This window comes from Clytia hemisphaerica, unplaced genomic scaffold (genome assembly GCF_902728285.1).
Source record: "Clytia hemisphaerica strain Z4C2 unplaced genomic scaffold, Clytia hemisphaerica genome assembly, whole genome shotgun sequence".
Taxonomy (NCBI): Eukaryota; Metazoa; Cnidaria; class Hydrozoa; order Leptothecata; family Clytiidae; genus Clytia; species Clytia hemisphaerica.
Genome location: NW_027103917.1, coordinates 1,654,878 through 1,680,889, shown reverse-complemented (window position 1 = coordinate 1,680,889; position 26,012 = coordinate 1,654,878). Strand labels below are relative to the sequence as shown.

At 35.4% G+C, this 26,012-nt stretch overlaps 3 protein-coding genes across 3 annotated transcripts in view; 2 read left to right on the top strand and 1 right to left on the bottom strand.

Moving 5' to 3' along the window:
- LOC136809397 (sialin-like) overlaps positions 1-26,012 on the top strand; it is a 151,809-nt gene that overhangs the window by 2,581 nt on the left and 123,216 nt on the right. The window contains exons 6-9 of the mRNA XM_067065924.1: positions 202-351; positions 639-771; positions 1,324-1,562; positions 2,363-2,639. Coding sequence (XP_066922025.1) covers positions 202-351; positions 639-771; positions 1,324-1,562; positions 2,363-2,620 — 780 coding nt within the window. The 3' untranslated portion in view covers positions 2,621-2,639. The remainder of the gene's footprint in view (positions 1-201; positions 352-638; positions 772-1,323; positions 1,563-2,362; positions 2,640-26,012) is intronic.
- Positions 10,061-11,882, top strand: LOC136809554 (protein slit-like). Its single transcript, XM_067066094.1, has one exon. It carries the CDS (start codon positions 10,295-10,297, stop codon positions 11,219-11,221), a length of 927 nt encoding a protein of 308 aa, XP_066922195.1. The 5' UTR covers positions 10,061-10,294; the 3' UTR covers positions 11,222-11,882.
- Positions 12,373-21,601, bottom strand: LOC136809394 (uncharacterized). The gene is made up of 7 exons (XM_067065919.1): positions 21,251-21,601; positions 20,689-20,822; positions 19,896-20,115; positions 18,334-18,467; positions 17,536-17,949; positions 16,826-17,081; positions 12,373-12,464 (listed from the first exon to the last, which is right to left on the bottom strand). Exons 1-6 carry the CDS (start codon positions 21,570-21,572, stop codon positions 16,884-16,886), a joined length of 1,422 nt encoding a protein of 473 aa, XP_066922020.1. The 5' UTR covers positions 21,573-21,601; the 3' UTR covers positions 12,373-12,464; positions 16,826-16,883.

Genomic DNA, 26,012 nt, shown 5'->3' with positions numbered 1-26,012 from the left:
TTTTCGATTCAAAGCCATTTTCATTTTCCATTTTCGTTTATCATCCTCTCCACAACCCAAACGGCTCAACTGACGTGTATAATTTTCTAGTACATAATGTAGCACGCTTTTCCTCTAATATCGAGGTCGCCCACAAAATTTATCTTAGAAATTTTTATTACTAAGGAGGAGTTTCAATGAATAAATCCTTTATTTTTGCAGACGGAGTCTCCACCTTGGGGTGCCATTTTTACATCTATACCAATGTGGGGTATTATTATTGGTCATTTTGGCGCTTGTTGGGGATATTATACGCTCTTTACACAAATGCCAACATATTTGAAAGATATTCAGCATTTAGATATCAAAACGGTAAGTCGTTGTCACCTTCTAATTCTGAAATTCAGAGCTTGTTTCTATGGGAAAAATCAGCTCTAAAAATGGAGTGGAGGATCCTGTCCACATTGTACGCAAATACCTCTGAAACTTGTGCTGCTGAATTGCAATTTTCCTCATTCATTTAATCAGTTCGTACTTGATTTTTTTACCCTGTCCGTCACATTATTCTAGTGGCTTTAACCTTGTCGTAAGCTCTATAAAAATGAACCGTTGAAGAGTTATCAATATTTCATTGTATAGTATCTTTCTTTTTTCTTTAGATGGGATTGGTAGCAGCTATTCCTTATCTCTTCAAAGCATTTCTCGGACCTTTGGGCGGTATTACGGCAGATCTTTTGGTTCGCTATCGATATCTGACAATTAGAGGCGTCCGAACCCTCTTCTATGCTGTAGGTAGGTGAAAACACCCGCTTCATCGATTTCTCGTTAAGATTAGAGCAGGCTCTTGTATTGTAGTCTAGTGTCTCTTTCCTGTCAGTAGCGTAGTGGCTTGGCCAAGGCTAAGGAGGCAAAGCAAAGAAGTATTTTAGCAACACCTTACTAATAAAGTACTTGTTTTTTTCCCTCTGTTTTTATTGCTTTTATTTGCTAGAAATGCTCTTCCTGATCTGAGATGTCCCGAAATAAAGTAAGCATTGGGCTCTTCCAGAAAATGTCCGTAAATGGGGGGAGGTGAAAGATACATTTTCCGGGGTTAGCAAAAAATCATCAAAATTTGCCTTATCCGGGGGGTAAATTTGCTCTGTCCGTGGGTAATTGGGTTATTCGAGGGGTCAACTGATGCTTGTCTGGGGGGGGGGTAGTAAATCGCCGAAAAATGTCATATCCGCCACCCCCATATTCAATTTTTTTTCTGGAAAAGCCCATTTCGGCATTTTGCAATTTGGACTAAAATAATTAGAGGATTTTACTTTACATCATTTTTCCTTCATTTATTCTATGCAGGATGCTTACTAGCTGGTTTCTTCATTTTAATGACGGGTTATTATGTGAAAGTAGGTGAAGCCATAGCATTTCTCATCCTCGGTGTTGGATTCAGTGGTCTCAATGCTGTGGGGTATGCAGTCAATCACTTGGATATCGCACCTAGATATGCTGGCATCTTAATGGGCGTGTCCAACTCCTTTGCAAGCATCCCAGGCTTTCTTAGTCCAATGGTCACAGGGCATATTGCCAAAAATAAGGTATTAATATTTTCAGTGTCGGGGTATTAACTTCAGAGAGAGTCGGTTATGTGCGAACTCTAGAATTGTATTGTTTTTGTGGTTGTTGTACCTTCAGCGTGGCCCCAAAAGGTGAAATACCGCAGTTTATTGTCACACCCATGTTCCCGTGAATAAAGATCAATATGGGTTCTCAAACATTTTGTGTATTTTCACGTTGGTGTAATTTCATGGCATTTTTCCCCAGAAAAGATTCTTTAGCCAACCTTTCCAGCAGATAGGGGGGTTCACCAGGTTTTTCGCACTCCGATGTGGTATTTAATTTACGGCCAAGAAACCATTCCAATCCCACGGATGAAAGATTTGCTAATTCATATCTACGTCATAAGTTTCTTTTCTATCCAGCTAACTCACGTTATAGATCCCGTTCAAGCTTAATCTCGCTGTTATGAAGGTTCTAGAGAGGTGCTGAGACCAACTTTCAAATACCCAGCAATTGTCTTTTTAAGTGCTTTCTTTTATTGTGTTGATGTTATTTCGGGGGACTACAGCTAACTACTTAGTCTGAATCGCAGACCTCTAAGTATATAATAAGGAGCAGGATGTGGATGTGGATGCCAGCAGCCTACTAACTACTCTGAACTACTCCCATCTCGAAGCGTGACAAATGTGTGTATTGAGCCAGCATTTTGTTGATTTGTCAGTTGGAGAAGATGAATTCACCTCTTGGTAATTGGGAAGTTTATGTTTGACATTGTTTGGGGGTGATCACCGTCCTTGTTCAACATTTCCAAACATAAGTTTCCTTTCTATTTTTTTAGAAAGCCTCTGAATGGAAGACTGTATTTTGGATAACGTTCATCATTTATGTCGTAGCAGTTGCTCTCTACACCGTAATGTGTTCGGGAGAAAAACAATGGTGGGCGGAAGGATATCCACCCGAGGAGGTGGAGGCACCTCTTATTGGCGAAGAAGAGGAGCAGGAAAATGAACTCGGTGAAAATCTTCTTCTGGCAGAGACGACAAAAGAGAAAAGAGAAGAAAATGCAAAGGGAATAACGCAAGGCTTGAAAAGTTGATTAAAATACCTGTCTCCAAGTAAAATAATGCAAACTATTGAGAAACTTTTTTAACTTTTTTGGGGTGGTCCTTGAATTTTTGCTGCGCTGACGTCAGCAATTACTTCATTTTTCAAACAGCTTTCCGCGTTAACTTTTATTTGCTTCATTTTTAGATATAGGTTGTAATGTAAAATCCTACCAAAGGTGTACGGCCTTGAGCGGCTCGCCTGGTTTTTACATAAATGACAGATTGAAACTAAAATTTACCGCTAAATTTCGAAAAAAATATCAAGCGTAAACAAAGGAATTGCTAGATTCAATCTGTCGTCAAAAATACGGCGCATTTTTTAAGGCTTCGCTTTTTCTTGCCTGAGATTCTACTCTAGAGCCCTTCGGGCTTTAAACTGTGGTTTGAGCTTGATTCCAAAATAAAGCATAAGCATATCTGAGGCTATTTTCAAAAACATTTATGCTTATAAAAATACACATGTATCAATGTTTAATGTCACTTTCAAATTATGATTTTTGTGAAAATCACGTAGAAAAAGGCAAAAAAGCATTTCGGAATATCTTAATAATTCGAGGGGAGCTACAGGGGGAAGGGGGAGTCAAAAAAATTATGATCAAACAAAAATTTGTTCTACTTGCAGAACAATTAGTAGGCTATCTAACACTTCGATAGGCATCTTAGTCATTATAAAAAACCCCGGACTGGCAATGTATTGTTGTAGCTTTTTGTTCAATTTTCTTTTGTTACGAAAAAGTTATTTGTTAACAAAAGGCAAGTTGTGATTTGCATACTTTTTGACCACGTTACCAAATTCTCCTCTTGGGATAGGTTTATTTTCTAATCACATGATCAAAAAGTTTGTAAGATAAATCCAGTTTGGTGCGTAAGCTCCATCTTTTAACAATAACAAGTGATACTTTTATGGACCTACCTGGTTATGCATTTAACACATATATAATTGATATCTACGTGAGCGTGGCCAGGCGTGACCATTAAAAAATCATTTAAAACACAAATAGTGACGATCTATAAAAATTAGTTGTTTGTTTCTTATAAAAAAAAAGTTTAGAAACCAAAATTTCACGCTCTTGAAATATTTTTTTATATTCAAGGCTTCATGAGCAAAAAAAAACATCTATCTCATCAAAAAATTCAGTAATTTGGCTAAGAACATTGATGTATGCTTATTGATAGTGATTCTTATAGATAAAGATGCGTTTTTTGAGCTGAAAAATTCTTTTTTTACAAAAATCAGCTTGAGCCATCTTTTATCTACTTACATGCAAAAAATCAGAAAAAAACAATGATCCAAAAACCCTTTTGTAGGCGTTTTTTTAGCTGAAATTTACCCTAAATTTTTTTCCCCAAAAATCGAGCTCCGTCACATTCGAGGGTTTATAGTTATGCATCTTTGTGCAAAAAATCATAAAAAATTAAAGAGCAAATCTCGAGAAAAGCTAATACTTAATTATTTGATAATGTGCTTATAAAAAAATATCGAATTTGACCAAAATTTCATATCCAAACACATATTCTTCAAAAGTAAGCCCTCATGAGCAAAAAAACATCTATCTCATAAAAACTATTGAGTAATTTGACTAAGAACATTGATGTATGCTTATTAATAGTGATTATTATAGATAAACATGCGTTTTTTGAGCCAACAAATTTTTTTTGCAAAAATCTGCTTAAGCCATCTTTTACCTATGATTGTACCCTACTTTCATAGAAAAAATTATTGATCCAATTTTTCACAAGTCCAAAAAACCCGTTTTTTAGCCGTTTTTATTTTTTTTTTTTGAAAATCGGGCTCCGTCACATTTGGCCCACCACCATTTTGCACCTTTGTACCAAAAATCAAAGGATTCCTATGATTCAATCCTGAGAAAAGTTTGTAACAGACTAACGAACGAACGAACATAGGTTAATTTATAGGACCTCTACCCCACCGGGGTAGGTCCAAAAAGAGACAAAGCCTTCCAGACCAGTGTTTTTATAATGACTATGTAGGCATGTCCCTGAAGACATTCTATCAACATTCAAACAATACTTTCCTCAGCCAAATAATAAATCCTTTGTTATTTACAAGGAAATGGCGTTGTCTCTTATATCAAGTATCTGAAGAATTTTATAGAAAATGAATGAACAACTAATGACAGACTATGTTTGTGGAATGCGTTATGTATCTGCATGAAGGTAATAAAAATAGATGGAGAGTCAATGCCTTTTGTTCTATTCTGACATATCATCGGAAGCAGACAGTTGTTTTGTTGCTTTGGGAATAGGATGATTAATTTTGCGTGTACTCGTGGGAATATTTAAGATGATAGAAACTGAATGAAAAGACATTACATTTTTAAAAAGCTCGTTGAAATATAATAGGCTTGTCATTAAAAATTGAGAAGAGCTTCGTATAATAAGCACATTACCCCCAAAGTTCTAGGGGAAGCTGCCCATAAATCTATCAGTGGATTTAAAAAAGAATTACATGTTACGATTAGGAACCTTGTATAGATCATTTTGTCAGAGTATGAAAACCGCTGCCCACTTCGACGTGAAGATTTTAAGACAGGAAACTTTCAAAGAAAATGTGATGAAACTGTCAATGTTCAAAAAATGTCGGCCCAAAAATAAGTCCTTGTGAAATTAATACATTCTTTTATCTTTACAACAGTTGAAACTACTTCGAATCTTATTTTAACAAGGATTTCTCGTAAAATTAAGTTTTTCAAAATCAACGCAACAGCCTCTTTCTGTTCTTATAAAGTTGTAAATTGATGTTTTTTGCTTCCGATGATGGTAAATCAAAGGAAAGCCGTTTTGAATAGATTTATAAAAGATCTGAACGACCATTTAGATCATTACCGCGACATTTTCTCTCCATCTATTTCTTTAATACCTTCATGGTATCTGAGTATAAGTAAAAATTTAGGACGAAGTTTCCAGCGCAACTAACAAAAGAGAAATGTTTCTATGGCACTAATTCCTCTGCAAGTAGCACAATTTCTGACCATATTCTTTTTGCCCAACCTGTAGTTTTGTAATGTATCAAAATATTTTTTTATGTATTCTTTGTGATATCTTTTTATAATTACTGTAAATAAATAGTTCTCTTTTTATAAAATCTTTTTAAAAATATATTTATAAAATAAAAAAGAAAATGTTGAGAATTTTTCCATTGTTTATAAACTGTTACAACAATACAGCGTTGTGTCCGCTAAACATGGAACCATTGTATCAAGGCGGAGCAAATATCTAGAATTCGCAAATTAAGGCTCGGGGACACGAGAAGTTTTTTTCGCGTTGGTGCAATGCAACATGCTCCATCCCACTAAACCTGAAACGCTTTTTCGTGTCTCTACCCCCTTTTTCTTTTTACCAATAAAAGTGAAATCTCACTTTTGTTGTCCCAGTGAGAGAAGCACAAATTTTATTAAAATTGAAATGGGGACAAGCAGTGGCGTGGTGGGAAAATTTCTCTGGGGTGGCCAAGGCAAATATGGCGCCCTTTTTAAAGATATTTTGTTTTTGGCGTCCCTCTCTATACGCTCATTATGGAAAATTTTGAGTTTTTGAGGTGATGAGGGGCGCCACTTTTGTTTTTTCATTTGTCAATCTTTCGATATGGGCGCCTGAAAAATCCTTCTTGGCGTCCCTTATTTTTGGACGCCCCTTCTCAAAAGGGCTCCGCTGGGGCTGCTACCACGCCACTGGGGACAAGACAATACTTAGGTCGAAAATTTAGTTGTAGATAAATCTATTTAAAAGTTTGATCACAACAACACTTGGTAATATGGAAGCCGAGTCAGCTCATTATGTAGATTCTCAGACGACTTCAATGTTCCGAAGATACGAGGATATGAATCACATCGCTTTGATGATTTCCCTTGAAAATGTGTCGGGATCTGGTAGACAGTTCGTTTCACTTCGCAATAGGCCGTACGAGGCAATATGTTGGAAAATTGCATTGATTCCTCAATTATTATCAGTGAATCCTTTTCGAAGGTGAGTGAATATAAAATCCGGAAACAACCTTCATAACTTATCATATCAGATGGAATATACGTCCACAGGTATATAGAAAATGTTCATGGGGTGAATTTCAATTTCAATGTCGTAACCTAAGGGGTAAAATGTCCAGGAGGTAAAGCTCGAAATGTCCAAGGAGTAAATAATTGAAATCATCATCTAGACGATGACCATAAGAACGGATTTTTTCAATACGAACCCATTTGAAATGGCCAACAATGAACGACACAGTGCGCATGTCCTATTTATTCTTCAGCCTCTTCTTCATCGATCTTGTCAACATCACAATCGAAATATGAACTCAAATAACTCTGAAAAAAGCAAAAACCATTTTACGATTAATTAGGGGGGTTGGACAAAGGGTAATCCGAGAAAAATTTCCAGGGGGTATTTTGTCATTTTTCAAAGGGGGGCAAAAAGTATTTCTAAAATTTACAGTGGGTAGAAGACTGATTTTACACGCTTTTTTTTATAAGAATGGTGTAAGTTCATTTCATCATGAATATTCTTAACTTTTTTGGGAAAATCATCCTAAAATATTCTTACAGCATTCTTAGGTTAGGATCCTAATTCAGACTAGATTTAACATTTAGTACATACATCTCAAAATTCCATGATGATGATATTCTTAGCATATGCTTAATTTTTTGGTCATTTTCATCATGAACATTCTTATAAAGTGTATTCTTATAAAAAAAGCGTGTAGTTCGTCCACGCTCACTTTAAGGTATGAAAAGAATCTTTCCAAGGGTATTTTAGCAAATTTTGCCATTTTCCAGGGGGTATCCACACACTTAATCATATTTTTTTGACTTGAAAGGGTTCGCCCACCCCCTTGTATGGTTTTATTATGGAACAGCCAATTGCTCTACAGCGTATCAATGCTATTTTTTGAAAGATTTTTTAGTCCACCTAAAAAGTGCGGCATGTGTGTTCTTTCTCTGTCAGAAATTTAAACTAAAAATTTCTATTTCTAGTAGTATAGAAATGTAAAATGTAAAAAAAAATCACACTCCAAAATTTAGTAATTAATTATTTTCTACGTACCTGGGTTTGTGATTCTGAACGTGACTTCATCAATTCGAATTTGTTGCTCAAGCGAATCACTTGATTCTTCAGCTGTGGAAAAGAAAATATAATGACGGCGGGACGTGGAAGTTTTTAACTATAACAAATAATGGGCTCTTCCAAAAAATATTTGTACATGGGGGAGGGGTGGAGGATGATGTCCGGGGGTTAATGAAAAATCTATAAAATTTGCCTTGTCCGGGGGTTAAACTTGTTCTGTTTGGGGATAACTTTGCTCGGTTTGAGGGTGATTTTGAATGTCCAGGGAGTCAACTGGTCCTTGTCCGGAGGGTCAAAAGTCACAGTGTCCGGGGGGGGGTAAATTTCTAAAAGATGTTACATCCACCACCCCCGCCCATATTGATTTTTTTTTGGAAAAACCCAATGTCTCCAGGGTAACTATAAACTTACGTCCAGAGTCAAGGAGTAGAATGTATGAAAATATAAAGATGTACAAACCTTGGTGCGATCCATATGTCTGCCCATACACTCTTTGATAGCATCGTTCACGAACGTTAGAGTGTTGATGATCGATTTGCACATCTTAGCCTGGAAGATGTAAGAAAGTCACTGTTGAATTTCATTAATTTTATGTACATATTTCACCACAGATTGCCACCCTGTATTTGTCTTCTATATTCAAACTAGTAATTTTACGTACATTTTTATCTTAGAGGAAACCAGGCTGATATAGCTCGAACCATTGAGTTTCAAGCCCGAAGGGCTAGAGGTCAATCTCTAACCTTTCTCAGGCAAGAAAAATTGAAGCCTTAAAATATGCGCCGTATTTTTGATGACGGATTGAATCTAGCAATTCCTTTGTTTTCGAGTGATATATTTTTCAAAATTAAGCGGTAAATTTTAGTTTCAATCTGTCATTTGTGTAAAAACCAGGCGGGTCGCTCAAGGCCGCGCAACTTTGGTAGGATTTGTTGGCTTCAAATCCTACCAAGGAGATTGACCTCTAGCCTTCGGCTTGAAACTCAATGGCTCGAACCCTAAAAACAGCTAAAAGAAACATGTCTTAAAGTTAAACGAAAGCCCTTGGCCCAATGAGCATAAACTATGGTGCAATATTAGGGGTGGTCATGGTATATGAGAAAGGTACATGGAACACATAAAAAGGGCTGGATTAGAATGAAGTTAACAGGTCTAACTTAACATTCCAAACATTCTGAATAGTCGAGACATGCTTTTCACTCGTCTGTTTATCTTCATGTTGAAGGATTTCTTGGTCTTAGATAAACATATTTAAGGGCTAGGTAAACAAAACAGTGATTGTTTAGATTTGTGGAGATGATTATCACAATGTTATCATTTTGGGGTAAAGTTTTTTTATAAGAACAATTAGGCTCAAGATTGCCGAAAGATAAGAACAATTGAAGAAAAGTGTTGAGTCTGAAATTGCTTATTTTAATCAATTTAAAAGTCAAAGTATTAAAAATCGAATATAAAGCTTAAAACACCTCAATTTTCCCTAGAAATAAGAGTAGAATATAAAGAAGAATGATATAAAGTTTGAAGTGCCACAAAACAAGCACAACTAAACATTGGCAAAACGTTCTGGTTCTTATAAAAAAAGGATGTAACCACAATGTTGTCACTCTGGCGACGACAACTGTGTTGATCATCAATCATTCCAGGATGAATTTGAATCAACTTGGTCCAACATATGAGCGAGGTAAAACAAAACGACAGACTTTTAGATCGACTCGAACCTTGATAATGTTTGATGCGGATCATGATTGAACTTAAATATATTCTTAACTTATATATTGAGATTTTCGAGATTTTCGGGGGAGCAGTTATCCGAAACTTTTTAGCTCTAGTGGCGATTGTCAGAAAGGTCATGTGAATCTGATAGCAGCAATGGGCCCTTCCAGAAAATTTTTGTTCATGGGGTGGAGGATATATTGGATATTTTGTCCGGGGGGTAGTGAAAAGTCTGCAAAATTTGTCTTGCTTTAGGGGCAAACTTGCTCTGATTAGGGGTGATTTTGAGCGTCCGGGGGTGAGTTCCGTTGTCCGGGAGTGAGTTCTGTTGTCCGGCGGTTAACTTCCAAAAAATGTTATATCCTCCACCCCCTATTCAAATTTTTCTGTAAGAGCTCAATATAAAAATTGCCTTTTTTGTATTATGTATAGACTAGTAGTAGTATGTAGTTCGTGGAAAAACAGGGGAATATTGTCTGACTTTCATTTCCTTCCCTTTTTAGATAGTAAGTAACTAACTACACACGATGCTGGGCAGGTTGGTAAACATAACTTTCCTGGTGTTCCTAACAATGATCACAATGGCAAGTGGATGTCCGATACAATGCAACTGCGACGATTCATCTACCGCTTACTGTGTCAACCAAGGTTTAACTGATAAAAAGGTTGCAGAAATTTCCAGCAAGCTTGACCCCGGAATTCAATTTTTGCATTTAGAAAAAAATGATATAAGCCTTTTCAAACCGGAACAGTTCGTTCGTTTCAAGAAACTCCGAAAAATTGACCTCAGTGAAAATTCGTTGTCAAGGGTTCCTGCAAATATCTCACGTTTCATACCCACTCTAAAAGAGTTGCGACTCAAACAAAACAAGATGGAAACAATCAGCCGACCGGACTTTGAAGGGTACTATTCAATTACAGATCTAGATATCAGTGGTAACAACATTAAGGAAATTGGATCGGGCGCTTTTCAAAATATTCCATACTTGGATACTCTAAATGTGATGGATAATAAAATAGAACGTCTGGAGAATGGTGTATTCGAAGGTTTGGATAAGATAACATTTATTATTTTAAGTAGTAATGGTCTAGCAAGTATTGAGCCGAACGTATTTCAACCACTGTCCAGTTTAAAATATTTGTATCTCCAGGACAATAAGCTTGTATGTGATTGTGGGTTGTATGATGCTATAAACCCTTTAAATACCTTGGTCATTGCTGGACATGTCAAAGGGAACTGTAACGTCAGTATTCCCATCAATGAATTTTACGCCGACGACAAACTCAGTTGTTCATCTTGCGATATAAATAGCTGTCAAAACAACGCAACTTGCATTCCCGTTGATAAAATCAATTACAATTGCTCGTGTAGCGACAAATATTACGGACAATTCTGCCAATTGGAAAACGCATGCTTTCATCGACCATGTCAACACAACTCAACCTGCCTGAAAACCTTAGATACCTTCAAATGTGAATGCTCAGTGGGGTATTTCGGAGAGTTATGTCAGAACGAAGTTCCATGCTACATCAACTCTTGCCAACATGACGGGATTTGCCAGAGAAATAGGAATCAGTCAAACGACTACACATGCCAGTGCAAAGCTGGCTATTCTGGTGCACATTGCCAGCTTTCTGATGGAGAAGAATCATCAGGGCTTGCAGTTGGATATATCATTTTGATTGTAGTGGTGATTATATTGATTCTAGGTGTGATAATTGGATTGGTCATCTACTTCAAGAAGCGAGACAAATATGAAACCATCCCGTTAGTGAGATCGAAGACAGAAGACGCATAGAGTACAGCAGTTCATGTGAGAACAAACTCTTTAATTATCTTTAAAAAGACTTCACAGCTCGTGCATAGAGGGCGTTGGTAGAAGGACTTATACACGTCTCGTGGAAGTTTATTGGGAAATGTATGGTTTAGATCGTTTGCGCTAATAATTTTGCAAGCCTTCTATGTGTGTAGATTCAATTCAAATGACAATACATCAGTGAACCTTCGCCCTTTTTAGATAAGAAATTTTACAATGATTTATGTAATCCAAGCCCTGAAATTATGAATGATTGAAACTACTAAGTATAAACGTAATTATTTTTCACACTTTCCGACACCGATTGCGATGGCTGTAGCAATGTACATTTTTGGACAACCCTCCCTAATTTAGATCTTTTTTGTAAAATTCACGAGACGTTTTATATAACTTGTATATCACCATAAACTTTTGTCATACACGTTTGTTTTTTTTAAGAAACTAGTTTTACCAAAGCAGCCTCAATGTTTCTTAAGAAATCGGCCTTTTGAGCCTTAAATGTTTCTTACATGTCTCTAAACTTTGTCAAGCTTAAAGAACGCATGTCGATAATACAATAGTCTAATAGACTAATCTACAGTACTTTCCTATCTTCTATATTGATTTTCTGACTTTCTGAAGTGTTTCTAACTGTCATGTAAGTATTTTTCTGGAACTTTGCCTTGATTGGAAGGTTCTTTGAAAAAAACGAATTAAAAAATGTTAGTTTTTAGGCATTCTCTTAAAAGTGTGTTTCTTAAAAAAGAAAAAGCGTGTATTCATTTGGAAATATATAATTGATTTTTGATTTTAATTTGTGGATTGATTTTCATTAGCCATGTTAAATATGGGCTCCTTCCATTAAAAAAATGTAAAAATTTAAGGAAGACCTAGCCTAACCTCAAATTGAAAAAAAGACAATGAAAAAAATTCATTTCAGTCTCTTGAAACGTAACCTTGTGTACAAAAGTGTGTATCTAATAGTTGTCTCTTAAATACTAACCCTTTCAGGAATACATTGTTGTTCGATTTTAGAACGCAACCCAATGAGGAACAATACTGTGGAGATTTCAAAAGATTTGTTGATACTAACCCTTTCAGGATTGCATTGTAGTTCAACTTTAGAACACAACCCAATGAGGAACAAAACGGTGGAGATTTCGTGGTAATCTGTGTCATCGTTGTCTTCGTCAATATCCTTGAGGTTACTTTTGATGTGATTCAAAACTTGATGCACCAACTTCAACTGAAAACATCAAATATTGAATAAATTTAAAATAAATAAAGAGTTTGCCTTTGATACATTTTGCTCTCAAAAATTGATTTAGCCATCCTCCTCAAAAGCTCGGGTACATTTTATGCATAGCAGCACTTCGGACTTTGGAGCGCTATTTAATATTTATCTGATTTTTATCAAGATAGGGAATAGATAATTCCTTTCGAAAAACGAAAATTTTCAGACTTTATAAATTAGACTAGGGTGGGGCGTCAAATGTCAAAGTCAGAAAATTCAAGATGTAGTGTTTTTTTTAAGAACATTTAACCTATTGTGAGGCATTCTGCGCAATTTTTAAGGTCAGAAGTCCAAAATTGGCCGAACCCCCCTGGGGGTACTGATTCGCACTACAGGCAAAAATTGGAAAAAATGGCATTTTCTGGCCTTTTCAGGCCTGTAAATATGTCAAAACTATTGCAAATCTTATTTTTTTCATTTGCTGTACTAAACTTTATGAAGAAACAACAAAATAATCATATTGGGTTGAAAATTGTGCCCATTGGAGCCCTAAACGAGCCGTTTAAAGCCAATTTTGGGTAGCAAAATGCTTTTTAAGGCCAATTTTGCAAGTTCATAAACTTTAAACTGATTAAATCACATGTCTGAAATTTTCAGAGATGGAAGTCTTTAATAAAGTCTTTAAGCAAAATGAATTTTAAGTTTTTCGATTTTTTCAAAAATTCATAATGGCGTCTTCAAAAATCACTTTTTAGCAAAAAAAAATCATATTTAAGGCAAGCTTCTACAAACTGAGTTTAAATGCTGACTGAAATTTTTTATGCAGTGATAGTATTCTGGAGAAACTCCAGGGAAATCAAAATCTTTTGGGTCTGGGATGCGTCTATGTCCGCCATTATGGAAATAAAATCCCTGCTAAGAGCCATTTTTCAGGCAAAAACCCAAATTTGAACTGAAAAAATTTCTAAAATGACAATAGACATGGGCCCGAATTTTCTTGCAGTGATAGTATTCTGGAAATACTGCAGGAAAATCAAAATCATTTGTTGGGTTTGGGATTTGGGTATATCCACCATTTTGGAATTGAAATTCCTGCTAAAACACAATATTTCAAGCCAAAATCCCATTTTGGACTGGAAAAATCTTAAAAATGGCAATAAACATGAACCTAAAATCTTTTTGCAGTGATAGCCTTCTGGAAATACTCCAGGGAAATCAAAATTCTTTGGGTTTAGGATAAGGGTATGTCCGCCATTATGGAATTGAAATATGTGCTAAAACTGGCTAAAATGCAACATTTCAAGCAAAAACTCCATTTTTGACTAAAAACTGCTCTGAAATGGCAATAGACATGGACCCAAATTTCTTTGAAGTGATAGTATTCTGTGAATTCTCCTGGGAAAACAAAATCATTTGAGTCTGGGATTTGTTTACATCCACCATTATGGAAATGAAATCTCTGTTAAAATGCTACATATTTCCATCCAATACGTCATAATTGACTAAATATTTTGTATGTTACCATTATAACAAAGAATATGAATTTACAATCCTTTAATTTAGAAATACTAGTTGAAACAAATTATAGCAAAAATTCTATTCCACTCAACAATTCTTTATAGCCCACATACATTTCCATTCTCAAGACTTGTTCCGTCAAAAAAAGATTGGATTTTGGCATGAAATATTATATACATTTTAAAACTGGCCTCAATTCAAAAATTGTTGTCCCAGAGACATCTTATACCTAAATAGTTTTTACCCCTGGAGTATTTACAGAACAATATCACTGCAAAAAGATTATGGGCCCAAAACTATTGCCATTCTAGAAAGGTTTTTAGTCAAAAATTGGGTTTTTGCTTGAGATGTTGCATTTTAGCCAGTTTTAGCAGGAATTTCATTTCCATAATGGTGGATGTAAACAAATCCCAGACTCAAATGATTTTGTTTTCCCAGGAGAATTCACAGAATACTATCACTTCAAAGAAATTTGGGTCCATGTCTATTGCCATTTCAGAGCAGTTTTTAGTCAAAAATGGAGTTTTTGCTTGAAATGTTGCATTTTAGCCAGTTTTAGCACATATTTCAATTCCATAATGGCGGACATACCCTTATCCTAAACCCAAAGAATTTTGATTTCCCTGGAGTATTTCCAGAAGGCTATCACTGCAAAAAGATTTTAGGTTCACGTTTATTGCCATTTTTTAAGATTTTTCCAGTCAAAAATGGGATTTTGGCTTGAAATATTGCATTTTAGCAGGAATTTCAATTCCAAAATGGTGGATATACCCAAATCCCAAACCCAAATGATTTTGATTTTCCTGCAGTATTTCCAGAATACTATCACTGCATAAAAAATTATTTTCTTGCAGTGATAGTATTCTGGAAATACTGCAGGAAAATCAAAATCATTTGTTGGGTTTGGGATTTGGGTATATCCACCATTTTGGAATTGAAATTCCTGCTAAAACACAATATTTCAAGCCAAAATCCCATTTTGGACTGGAAAAATCTTAAAAATGGCAATAAACATGAACCTAAAATCTTTTTGCAGTGATAGCCTTCTGGAAATACTCCAGGGAAATCAAAATTCTTTGGGTTTAGGATAAGGGTATGTCCGCCATTATGGAATTGAAATATGTGCTAAAACTGGCTAAAATGCAACATTTCAAGCAAAAACTCCATTTTTGACTAAAAACTGCTCTGAAATGGCAATAGACATGGACCCAAATTTCTTTGAAGTGATAGTATTCTGTGAATTCTCCTGGGAAAACAAAATCATTTGAGTCTGGGATTTGTTTAAATCCACCATTATGGAAATGAAATTCCTGCTAAAACTGGCTAAAATGCAACATCTCAAGCAAAAACCCAATTTTTGACTAAAAACCTTTCTAGAATGGCAATAGTTTTGGGCCCATAATCTTTTTGCAGTGATATTGTTCTGTAAATACTCCAGGGGTAAAAACTATTTAGGTATAAGATGTCTCTGGGACAACAATTTTTGAATTGAGGCCAGTTTTAAAATGTATATAATATTTCATGCCAAAATCCAATCTTTTTTTGACGGAACAAGTCTTGAGAATGGAAATGTATGTGGGCTATAAAGAATTGTTGAGTGGAATAGAATTTTTGCTATAATTTGTTTCAACTAGTATTTCTAAATTAAAGGATTGTAAATTCATATTCTTTGTTATAATGTAACATACAAAATATTTAGTCAATTATGACGTATTGGATGGAAATATGTAGCATTTTAACAGAGATTTCATTTCCATAATGGTGGATGTAAACAAATCCCAGACTCAAATGATTTTGTTTTCCCAGGAGAATTCACAGAATACTATCACTTCAAAGAAATTTGGGTCCATGTCTATTGCCATTTCAGAGCAGTTTTTAGTCAAAAATAGGGTTTTTGCTTGAAATGTTGCATTTTAGCCAGTTTTAGCACATATTTTAATTCCATAATGGCGGACATACCCTTATCCTAAACCCAAAGGATTTTGATTTCCCTGGAGTATTTCCAGAAGGCTATCACTGCAAAAAGATTTTAGGTTCACGTTTATTGCCATTTTTAAGATTTTTCCAGTCAAAAATGGGATTTTGGCTTGAAATATTGCATTTTAGCAGGAATTTCAATTCCAAAATGGTGGATATACCCAAATCCCAAACCCAAATGATTTTGATTTTCCTGCAGTATTTCCAGAATACTATCACTGCATAAAAAATTTCAGTCAGCATTTAAACTCAGTTTGTAGAAGCTTGCCTTAAAAAATGCTATTTTTTAATAAATGATTTTTTTTTGCTAAAAAGCGATTTTTGAAAAAAGTGAAAAACTTAAAATTTATTTTGCTTAAAGACTTTATTGAAGACTTCCATCTCTGAAAATTTCAGACATGTGATTTAATCAGTTTAAAGTTTATGAACTTGCAAAATTGGCCTAAAACGGCTCGTTTAGGGCTCCAATGGGCACAATTTTCAACCCAATATGATTATTTTGTTGTTTCTTCATAAAGTTTAGTACAGCAAATGAAAAAAATAAGATTTGCAATAGTTTTGACATATTTACAGGCCTGAAAATGCCATTTTTTCCAATTTTTGCCTGTAGTGCGAATCAGTACCCCCAGGGGGGTTCGGCCAATTTTGGACTTCTGACCTTAAAAATTGCGCAGAATGCCTCACAATAGGTTAAATTTTCATAAAAAAACACTACATCTTGAATTTTTTGACTTTGCCCCTAAAATGACTGTTGACGCCCTACCCTAATTAGACCAGCAATAATTTACGAAAAAGAATCTCAGACTTTCATCAGTTTTTGAGAAGGACTAGGAGTTAACACCGATGTGCACTGACAAAAAATTTCTCTTTCAACTTACTTTGACAGGGTAGTTTGAGAAGATTTTTCGACCTTTCTCTTCATCCATGTCATCCGTCTCACTCTCGCCGCCTTCTGATTGGTTCTTTTTTTCGCGATCTTTGATTATTTTGATGGCAACATTGATAGCGAGAACTTGTTGAAAATGAAACTGAATGAAATCCTCTTTTTGTTGATGTTAAGACAGATTCGACACCTTGTAATAAATTACGATGATGCCAATCTAGCGAGAGGAAATCTCTGACCAAGTTTTCAACCTACATAGAATAAAGATTATTAAAACGTAAGACGGACTTACAAGTGACGCTGAGAAATTAGCCCTATTTTCTGTCGGTATTTTTTTCGATATTTGAAGAATAAAATGACGGATTGGATTAGATTTGATTTTAACAATTTTTGCTGTCGGCTTCAGCGATGAAAGAAAAATGCTTTGATTGTTCGGTGCTCGCAACCCCCGCATCCCCTTTCTTAGATCTATAAATTTATACTGATTAAACATTCCAGTATTCTTGTTCAGGCATTCAAGTTAAACAAGTTTTTTGCTTTAGCTTTTGTACCAGTCAACTTATTTAATTAATTCCCTTCTCGACAATACAGCTTACCAGCATAGACCAGGACCTAATTTCCTCTCAGTAACAGTGTTGATATATTAATGTCTACGAGAAGTGAAACTGAGATAAATATAGGGAGCTTAAGCCTCAAGGAACCTACCTCCGTCTCCCACATAGCCTCATCATTGTAGGTATCCAAGATAGACGCCAATAACACTTTGAAATCGAACAAAACCGATTGAAAAAGCTTATCAACAGATAAATGAGAAACCAACATGAAAATAGCTCTAAGTTCATCAACATTGTATTGTCCTGGGAACGTCTGTACGGCGTCTGTGAAAAGTTTCGTGATAAATTGTACAGTGTAGAGCCTGCGATGAATATCTTTACGTATAGCTCGAGCGTTGACGAACTGCTCTTCACCCGAACAATCGAGTGATTCGAATATACTGGTGTCGAGCTCAGGGTAAACATACTCGATGGTGGAGACAATTGAGGGGGAAGCACCGATTCCAATAACACTCTCCAGTAACTCGATAACTGATGGGATCCATGGTGGATTTATGCTGTTTTTCTGTAAATTAAACAAAGAAAATTGAAGAATAACGAACACAAACACGCCTAGGATGAAAAAATTGAATCCAAATACAAAAGCTCCACTTTTTAAGAAAAATAGAATCTTAAGTATATGTCATTTAAAGAAAAAAACAATTACTCTTCAAGACAAAAATACAGCTGGTAGGGGTTGGTTGATTTGGTTTCGAGCTCTTGCGATTTAAGAAGCTTATGAAATCTTAAGACCCTGATATGTCAGTTGCCAAAACAAGTTTTTTCGTCTGATATGGAGAATTGAATTTAAAAAGCAAATTATGCACATATTCTTGATGTTTTGGTGAATCTGGGTGAATTTGTGTTCGAGATAACCTACAGAACTTTTATCACTATTATGGTAACTTACGGAACACATCTTGAAATGAGAAGAAAGACATTCATAAGCAGCATAACAAACTTCACAATTTTCAACAAAGCACAAAATTTTCCATATCTTGCACCATAAATCACGCTCCTTCATTTCTGTTTGACAAGACAAGTCTAAGAAGATAACAACATTTTGTTATAAAAATCTTAGGGTTTTCTTCTGCTTCATAAAAATAAAGAAACAAAGTCAACCTTTTGCTGAACTTTTAAGGAATGCAATCTATTGCAACTTAAAGGGACATTAAAGTAGACTAGTAAACTAGTCTGCTATTACTTATAATAAAACTGTCAATCAAATAATGTAAACACTAATTAAATATTCAGCGCACGTGAAAGAATAGGAAAATAACCGACTAGAAGCTTCTTCCAACGCCTTTTTTTCGACACCTAAAATCGCAAGGAGAGACATACAGATTTCTGTATGTCTGACCCGTGCGGGATTGTATTTATTTTTCTTTCTGTTTATTGCATTTTTGGAAATGCTCATTTATTTATATGTTCCCATGTTTAATGTTACTATGAAATATCATTTTAGTCAAAAAAGTTGGATGGATTCTCAAAAACCTAAAAAAGGTTGTATGTAAATTAAACAACGTTTTTTGAGGGAAGAAGCTTCTAGTCGTTGAAATTCAGAAAAGACACGCAACCTCACCTCATCGATTCTTTTTATTTGGAGCTTGAATAAAACAAACCATAAAACGAAGAAAAAATTTGGTTTGTGGGAAGGTACTGGCTAGTCCAAAACAAACTTGTAAAACAATTGAACAATCAAAATTAGCCATATTTGGTTCGATTTTTTATTTTGACATGTGACATTTGTTTTGATTTTGTATGCACTGCATACAAGTACTGTTATGTCCCTTTAAGGGGACCCTTAAACCCCCCCCAGTGGTTTGCGTGAGTGCGTGAATGGGCATTTTCGGTTGCGTGAATGGGCATTTTCGGTTGCGTGAATGCGTGAAAATTGAAATAAAAATGCGTGAATGCGTGAATTGAAAAAACTTGCGTGAACGTGAAATCCACTTTTTGACTGCGTGAATGCGTGCATCTGGGCTATTTTGTGCGTGAAGACGTGAATTTTCCCTTTTTTCCACTGATTGTGTGCAGTGTTCCCGATTTTCCAATGTTTCCCCGATTTTTCCCGAAGATTTTGCGATTTTCTGAAAAATTGGGTTATTGCGTGAAACTCAAGGAAAATTTGCGTGAATGCGTGTATTTCGAAAAAAAATTGCGTGATTGCGTGAATTGAGGTTCCGCTGGGGGGCCTCCTTTAATGTGTTGAACGGTGAAAAAGAAAGCGGCTATTATATTTTGATATTTTCTTATTTTTTTATTGCAACTTAATGCAACTCTACAATTTACTACTTTTTTGAGACATCACTTTTGATTTTGTGGAGAAAGTACCTTCATGTCAACTGATGAAAAATGGGCCACGAAAAGCATAAAATAATGTTTTCAGAATTTAACATCTCTTGTATTTGATAGATATATGTGTGACTCTAAATGATGAATATTTAAAGATAAGAGCGATTACATATTTACCCCCTACTATTTGCCCAATGATTTCATGAACATTTTCCCTTGATAAATCTTCGTCGACGAGATCAGCTTTGGATATCCTAATGGATTCATCTTCGAAATATTCCAACAGTCCTTCCAAGAGCATCACTGGATCAACATCGTCTGCAGGACGCACAAACAATTCTATTCCTGGAAAGGTGTCTGGGAAATCTCTTGATAATGCATAACTGAATTTCACTTCCTAGTAAATAAGACAGGAAAAAGTGAATAAAAGTGAATTTTACACCTTGGAACGGGCAAAAACTTAACCCAGTTCACGTTCCTGGGTGTGAAATGTATTTTTCACAATTTGTTGATTTACTCACTTTTCCCTGTGTAATAAATAACATGCAGTTTTAAAATAAAGGAACCGAACACAGTCAGAAATAATAGGGGGTTTTGTGACATTTCTACCTTCTGTCATATCTGATACCATATCTGGTGGAATTTTGAGGTTACCATATCAAAACTTTGAAGAACTCAAGTATAGAAATTTCTCGTTGTTTTAGAAGAAACGCGGATTTAAGAGGTTACTTCAATCCTGAGTAATACTTAGAAATATGATGTGATTAAATTGAGGTTACCCAAATGAGGTTACCTCATTCTAAAGCTTATAAATCAATACCTAATGAAGCAAAATTGCTCAAAATTTAAATATGCCTCAAGAAGCCAAAGAAGTAATTTGAAAGGTAAAAATGAATCACGCTATACCTCATAGAAGGATTTAAAAGCAAGAAAGTTTCAGAATGACAAGATGAGTAAGCATTTTACATACAATGGAGTCATTAGAATCATCTAGCACATCAACATCTTGTGAGAATTCTTGTGAATAATCACCGTATAGCTCGCCTGTTGCATTCCCATCACATTTTTCTTCACTGTTCTCACCATAGTCATCCAACTCCATTTCTAAAGAGAAGACAATAACACAAATAAATCCTTATTATCATAATTTACAACTTTCTCTGTGACAGAAATAAATTCAACAAATAAAGGATTCCATAAAGTGAAGACAGAGAATATTGTAAAATTCTTTATTTATGTTATCTTCAACCAATAAGGAATTCCATTTAAAGCCAGGTACTCGTTGTGCCTAATTAAATTCTTACAAAGATGATAGGTGTAATGCACCAAAACTTTGCTAAAATAGCAAAATTCTTACGTTAACCTTACACTTTGACAGACTGAAATAACAACCTATTGGTACATTTTGTCTGATATGAATAGAACGAAGAAAAATGACCAAAGAGGATTTCTTGATTGTTTTGCCTGTTTTTTGACTCGGTTTTGAAACAGTGTAAATAAAATGTTTTATCAAAAATTAAAAAATAATTCACCTTTCATTTTCATGATATCATCAACTTTACTTTGAATGTCATCATCCTTGGCTTTGTCTTTCAGCAAATCATTGAGAGATCTAGCTTTTGTTTTCGTGTTCCTTACCCGACTAGTTGTTGGTGAACGCAAAGGAGATCCCAACACCAACTCATCATTGTCAGTATGTTTCTTTGTACGTCGTGGAGTGAGAACTTCATCAGCAGTTTTGATAGCAGGTTGATTTCGTGAAGGGGATTTCGTCATTATTGTTGATAGTGTTGGAAGATCATCCTCACTTTCACTGGATGCAGAATTCAACTCTTCATCTGATAAAGTGGCCATTATTTTCAATTGTGAGATTTTGTCTTTTTTTACTTTTATTAAAGAAAAAAATATAAAAGGGGTTGAGGAATGAGTATTTTATTACACAAGAAAATAGTTGTAAATTTAGAGACATTTACCCAAAAATCATTTACCTAATATTTTAGCAATAGGAAGCAGATGATAGCAAATATATTGCATAAGAAGTTTTGTGCAAACGAAAATCTGTTGATTCTCCAATGGATTGAAATCTTAAAAGTGTACACTAAATATGAAAATATATATTGGTGAAAATTTGGGCATCATTGATGACATCAATATCATGTGACTACGCCATCATTTTTGAAATGCAGAAAATAGGATGCTCTATCTAACTTTTTTCATTTTTTCAGAGCAGCCCAAACTCAACCTTTTTTCCTAAATTTGACCTAGGTTACTGTGCCACAAACAAGTTTCTCTCTTTGATCTTGAGTTTCTTGAATTCTATAAATTTTACAAGAACGAATCCTTTTACATTGAAAAGAAGAAGGATAAACTTAAATTTAGAAGGGTCACTCAATGAATCTGGTTTATTAGAATAAATGTTATACTCCATTGAATAAAAAAGTTACTTTCAAAAGTGCTCAAGAAGTGCTTGTGTATGCTATATGCTCAAAATTTTGTGTTATATAATATCGATGATAAAAGCATACAAACAGAATTCAGCAAAATCAGACTTTTGGTTATTCTGAAAGTGTACATTGGCAATCTCACGGTATTACCTACATCCGGTAGATGTCTGATGTTGTTTTTTCTGAAAGCTTGATTTCCTAGTTAGAGCAGCGTCCGAGCCACGTACACCCCTGCCCGCCATAAGGCGAGGGGAATTTGATGTTCTGTTTACTGTTGACCGCCCGCATGCTCTTGAGTCACCGCTCAAAAAAGTTCATTATTTCTTAAAAACTCATTATTTTCTTCTTTTCCTTCTGTGCCAAGCTATCCAAAACACTCAAAGTGAATCAAAAATAACATCTCCGCTAACAAAATGTGCGCCTCGAGTAAAAAACATGGTTCCAATCACGTCCGTGAATGGGGCAGGCATTTTTTTAAGCAGTGGACGGCTACAAGGGCGTTTTATAAATTCGCGTTTTAGACGTGTCTCGAACGCGTTTGAATTTTCGCGCATGTCATTTTGATTCCGAAAGTGAAAGCAGCTCGATTTCAAGGTGGAATTCAACTTCGTTGGAGATGGGAAGCACCAGGTAGGAATAATGAATAATTATGAAGTTAGATCGCCGCTAAAATTTGATCCTTCAAGTCGTCCCGTCGTACTAGAAGTCTTCCCGTCGTACTAGAAGTCGTCCCGTTGTACTAGAAGTCGTCCCGTTGCACTAGAAGTCTGCAGGTCGCATTAGAACTTTGCAAGTCGGAATCTTTTGGAACTCGAAACATTCCAAATTTTAAGTCGAGTCGTTGCCTCAGAAGTTGACTCGTCGCAAATTTCGGCAGTCGACTCATCCCAAAGAGTTGGACTATAGAAAACTTTATTGTTTCGTATATAAAAAATCAAAATATTGTGAAGATAATGTTATGTTCGTGTGGTGTGCAGTTTTTGTGCACGTGCAGAGCTCATCCAGGGAAAACTTCAATGATCAAAATGGAAGCTGGTGGAAACACACATGTGGAAATTTACTTATTGATTAGAGATCAAAAACTATACAAAGTTAATAATTATTGTGTGTAATTTTGGGTCCAGTTTTCTTTCTACATCTCTGAATAATTATGAAAAATTTTGAAAACAATGTGAATTTATATTTTTATCTCCATAATATACCTGATGGATGACATGACTACTTATGAAAACAGTTAAACCTACATGATTAGAACATGTACCAAGTTCCGACGAATTAGCTTCTGATAGGAACCACTAGAAACTTGGCATGGTTCGACTTAAAAGAATTATGACCTGCGAATTTCTAGTGCGACGGGACGACTTGAAACTTGGGATGATTCAACTACCAAAAATTGCAACGTGACAACTTCTAGTACGATGGGACGACTTGAAGGATCGAATTTTGGCGGCGAACTCACTTCATCATAAATACCTCTAGTTCTAGTTCTAGTTCTAGTTCTATTAAGTGATCACATAATACGCTAACGTACATTATCATGATATTGAAAATAAAAGTTATAAAAAATACCTAATAAAATGAAAATAACTAAAGCTAAAAGTTGCTGTAAGAAGAAGTAGTAAGATAGCGAAGTAGCGAGATATGACTGAAGCTGAAAGACACCACCACAAGGACTTAGAATAGTATGTAGTAAACGGGAGGCTAAGATGTGATAATGTAGACAGACCTGAAAGACTTGTGATTTGATGAAGTTAATAAGATATAAAATATACATTTAAATTTTTATAAATAAATATATAAATATGATTACTTAAAATTAAATATTATGATTCAGTATTATGTTTAATATAGGCTAAAAAGAAAGCAGAAACATTAATAGTAAATAAATAACTTTTGCCTTGAATGCACGACCTAGCTGCTGAGCTGAATAGAAAAGAATAGAATTAGTGAGAGTTTGAGATTAGAGGATGATGACTAGATTGAGACTAGATACTAAGGCACAGCAGGAATACAGCTAAAATAAAAAGCTTGAAATCAGGAGGAGTTATGAGCAAGTGAAGGCAAAATGTAAACAATTAAAATGATACATACAAGTTAAGTATAGTGCTCATTGACACCTTTACAAAAAGAATCATAATTTAACTCAGATATGAGATTCACGGGTAATTCATTCCACAGGCGGATGGTTGACGGGAAGTAACTGAATTCATATGTTTGAATCCTTGCATTGATTGGAATAAGTTTAAGATGAGTGCTACGTGCACGAGGTGCAAGAGCGGATAAAGATTCAACTTTGCCATGAAGAATTTTATGCATGAATTTAACTTTATTTGCTGTTCTCCTGGTTTGAAGGGTTTTAAGTTCAAGATTACGAAGCATCGATGAGGGACTACTCATTTGCCGCCAGTCATTCGAGATGAAGCGTGCAGCTTTCCTCTGAACCATTTCCAGCTTATAGATGTTGGAGGCTGAGTGAGGGTCCCATACGACTGATCCATATTCCAGGATGGGTCGGACATAGGTTTTGTAGCATTGAAGCTTTGTATTTGGGTGACATGATCTGAGATTCCTTTGTATGAAACATCGAGTTTGGTTGGCTTTCTTAACAGTGTAGTCGTTATGGACATTCCAGGAGAGCTTTTTGTGGATATACACACCTAGATATTTCGCTGAGTCAACAACTTCGAGTACTTGGTTGTGCATTGAATATGGTTGAATGATAGTATTACGCTTGTTGGTGATTCGTAAAACTTTACATTTGTCCGGGTTGAACTCCATTGACCATTCATGTTCCCAATTCATGAGTTGGTTTAAGTCTTCCTGAAGGCTTATGGCATCATTAATTGAGTCAATGACTCTGTAAATGAGTGGAGAGTTTTTGAATGTGTTATTCAGATCTTTGATTTCATTACAAATGTTGGTAGCTACAAGAAGATTGGAATCAGTAGGTCTGTAGCACGAAGTGATGATTACTGGGTGTTTATGTGTCTGGATTTTGATTGAGACAAGTTCGCATGTCTCTGATTTTTTGACCTGTTCTGCAATGAGTTCTCTTTTAACAATTATGATCGCACCACCTTTGGAGTTATCTTTTATTCTGTCACGGCGAAAGCACTTATATGTTTCAGGTAAAAATTCTTTATCCTTTATACAGGGATCTAAGTGGGTTTCAGATCCAATGATAACATCAATGTTATCATCAAATAGCGCATCTTCAAGGAGTTCTTTCTTGTCCCAGATACTACAAAAGTTTATGCATAAGATACGGAGTTGTTTGGCTAATAGCTTTGGTGTGTTATCGCTGGCATTAGAGATGTTTGAATCAGTTGAGGAGTTGAGGGTATTGTCGAATAATGATGGGCTGATGTTTTTGATACCACAGTTGCAACATTCCCAGGTGAGATCAGGAGTTGATTCATAAGCTTGGTAGATAAGACTGTTCATTTCAATACAATCTTTGTGGAACCATTGGTCACACGAGTCACATGCTATTGCTCTTTGACCCCATTTCACAGCTTTGTAACACTCGCCACATGGAAATTTAATTGGACGAGCTGGTCCTGGGTTGGTTTCAATTTGACCACTAAGGATCAGTAACAAGTTGATCAGATGATATGTAGATTGTTTTCTGGGCTGAATTTTCGTATGGATCATGTTGTACGAAATAGTGAAGAACACTTCTTTGGTGAATATATCCCCATCAGGAATGAATGTAATGTCAGTGTTGAATACATATCTGTCTTTGATGTTGTTAGGTTTCAGCCAGATTGTTGAATACAATACAATCGTCAAGAGCTTGTGTAAATACATTGTTAAGATCAGGATAAGAACTTTTCGCTTCAGGAAAGCG

What these genes read in the sequence shown, in the direction of transcription:
- LOC136809554 (XM_067066094.1), top strand. Translation starts at nt 10,295, where the DNA reads ATGGAAACAATCAGCCGACCGGACTTTGAAGGGTACTATTCAATTACA.
- LOC136809394 (XM_067065919.1), bottom strand. Translation starts at nt 21,572, where the DNA reads ATGGCCACTTTATCAGATGAAGAGTTGAATTCTGCATCCAGTGAAAGT. An exon ending in TGATATCATGAAAATGAAAG is followed by an intron (nt 20,823 to 21,250) that starts GTGAATTATTTT and finishes TCTTCTCTTTAG; the next exon opens with AAATGGAGTTGGATGACTAT. An exon ending in CTCATTTCAAGATGTGTTCC is followed by an intron (nt 17,950 to 18,333) that starts GTAAGTTACCAT and finishes TTTAATTTACAG; the next exon opens with AAAAACAGCATAAATCCACC.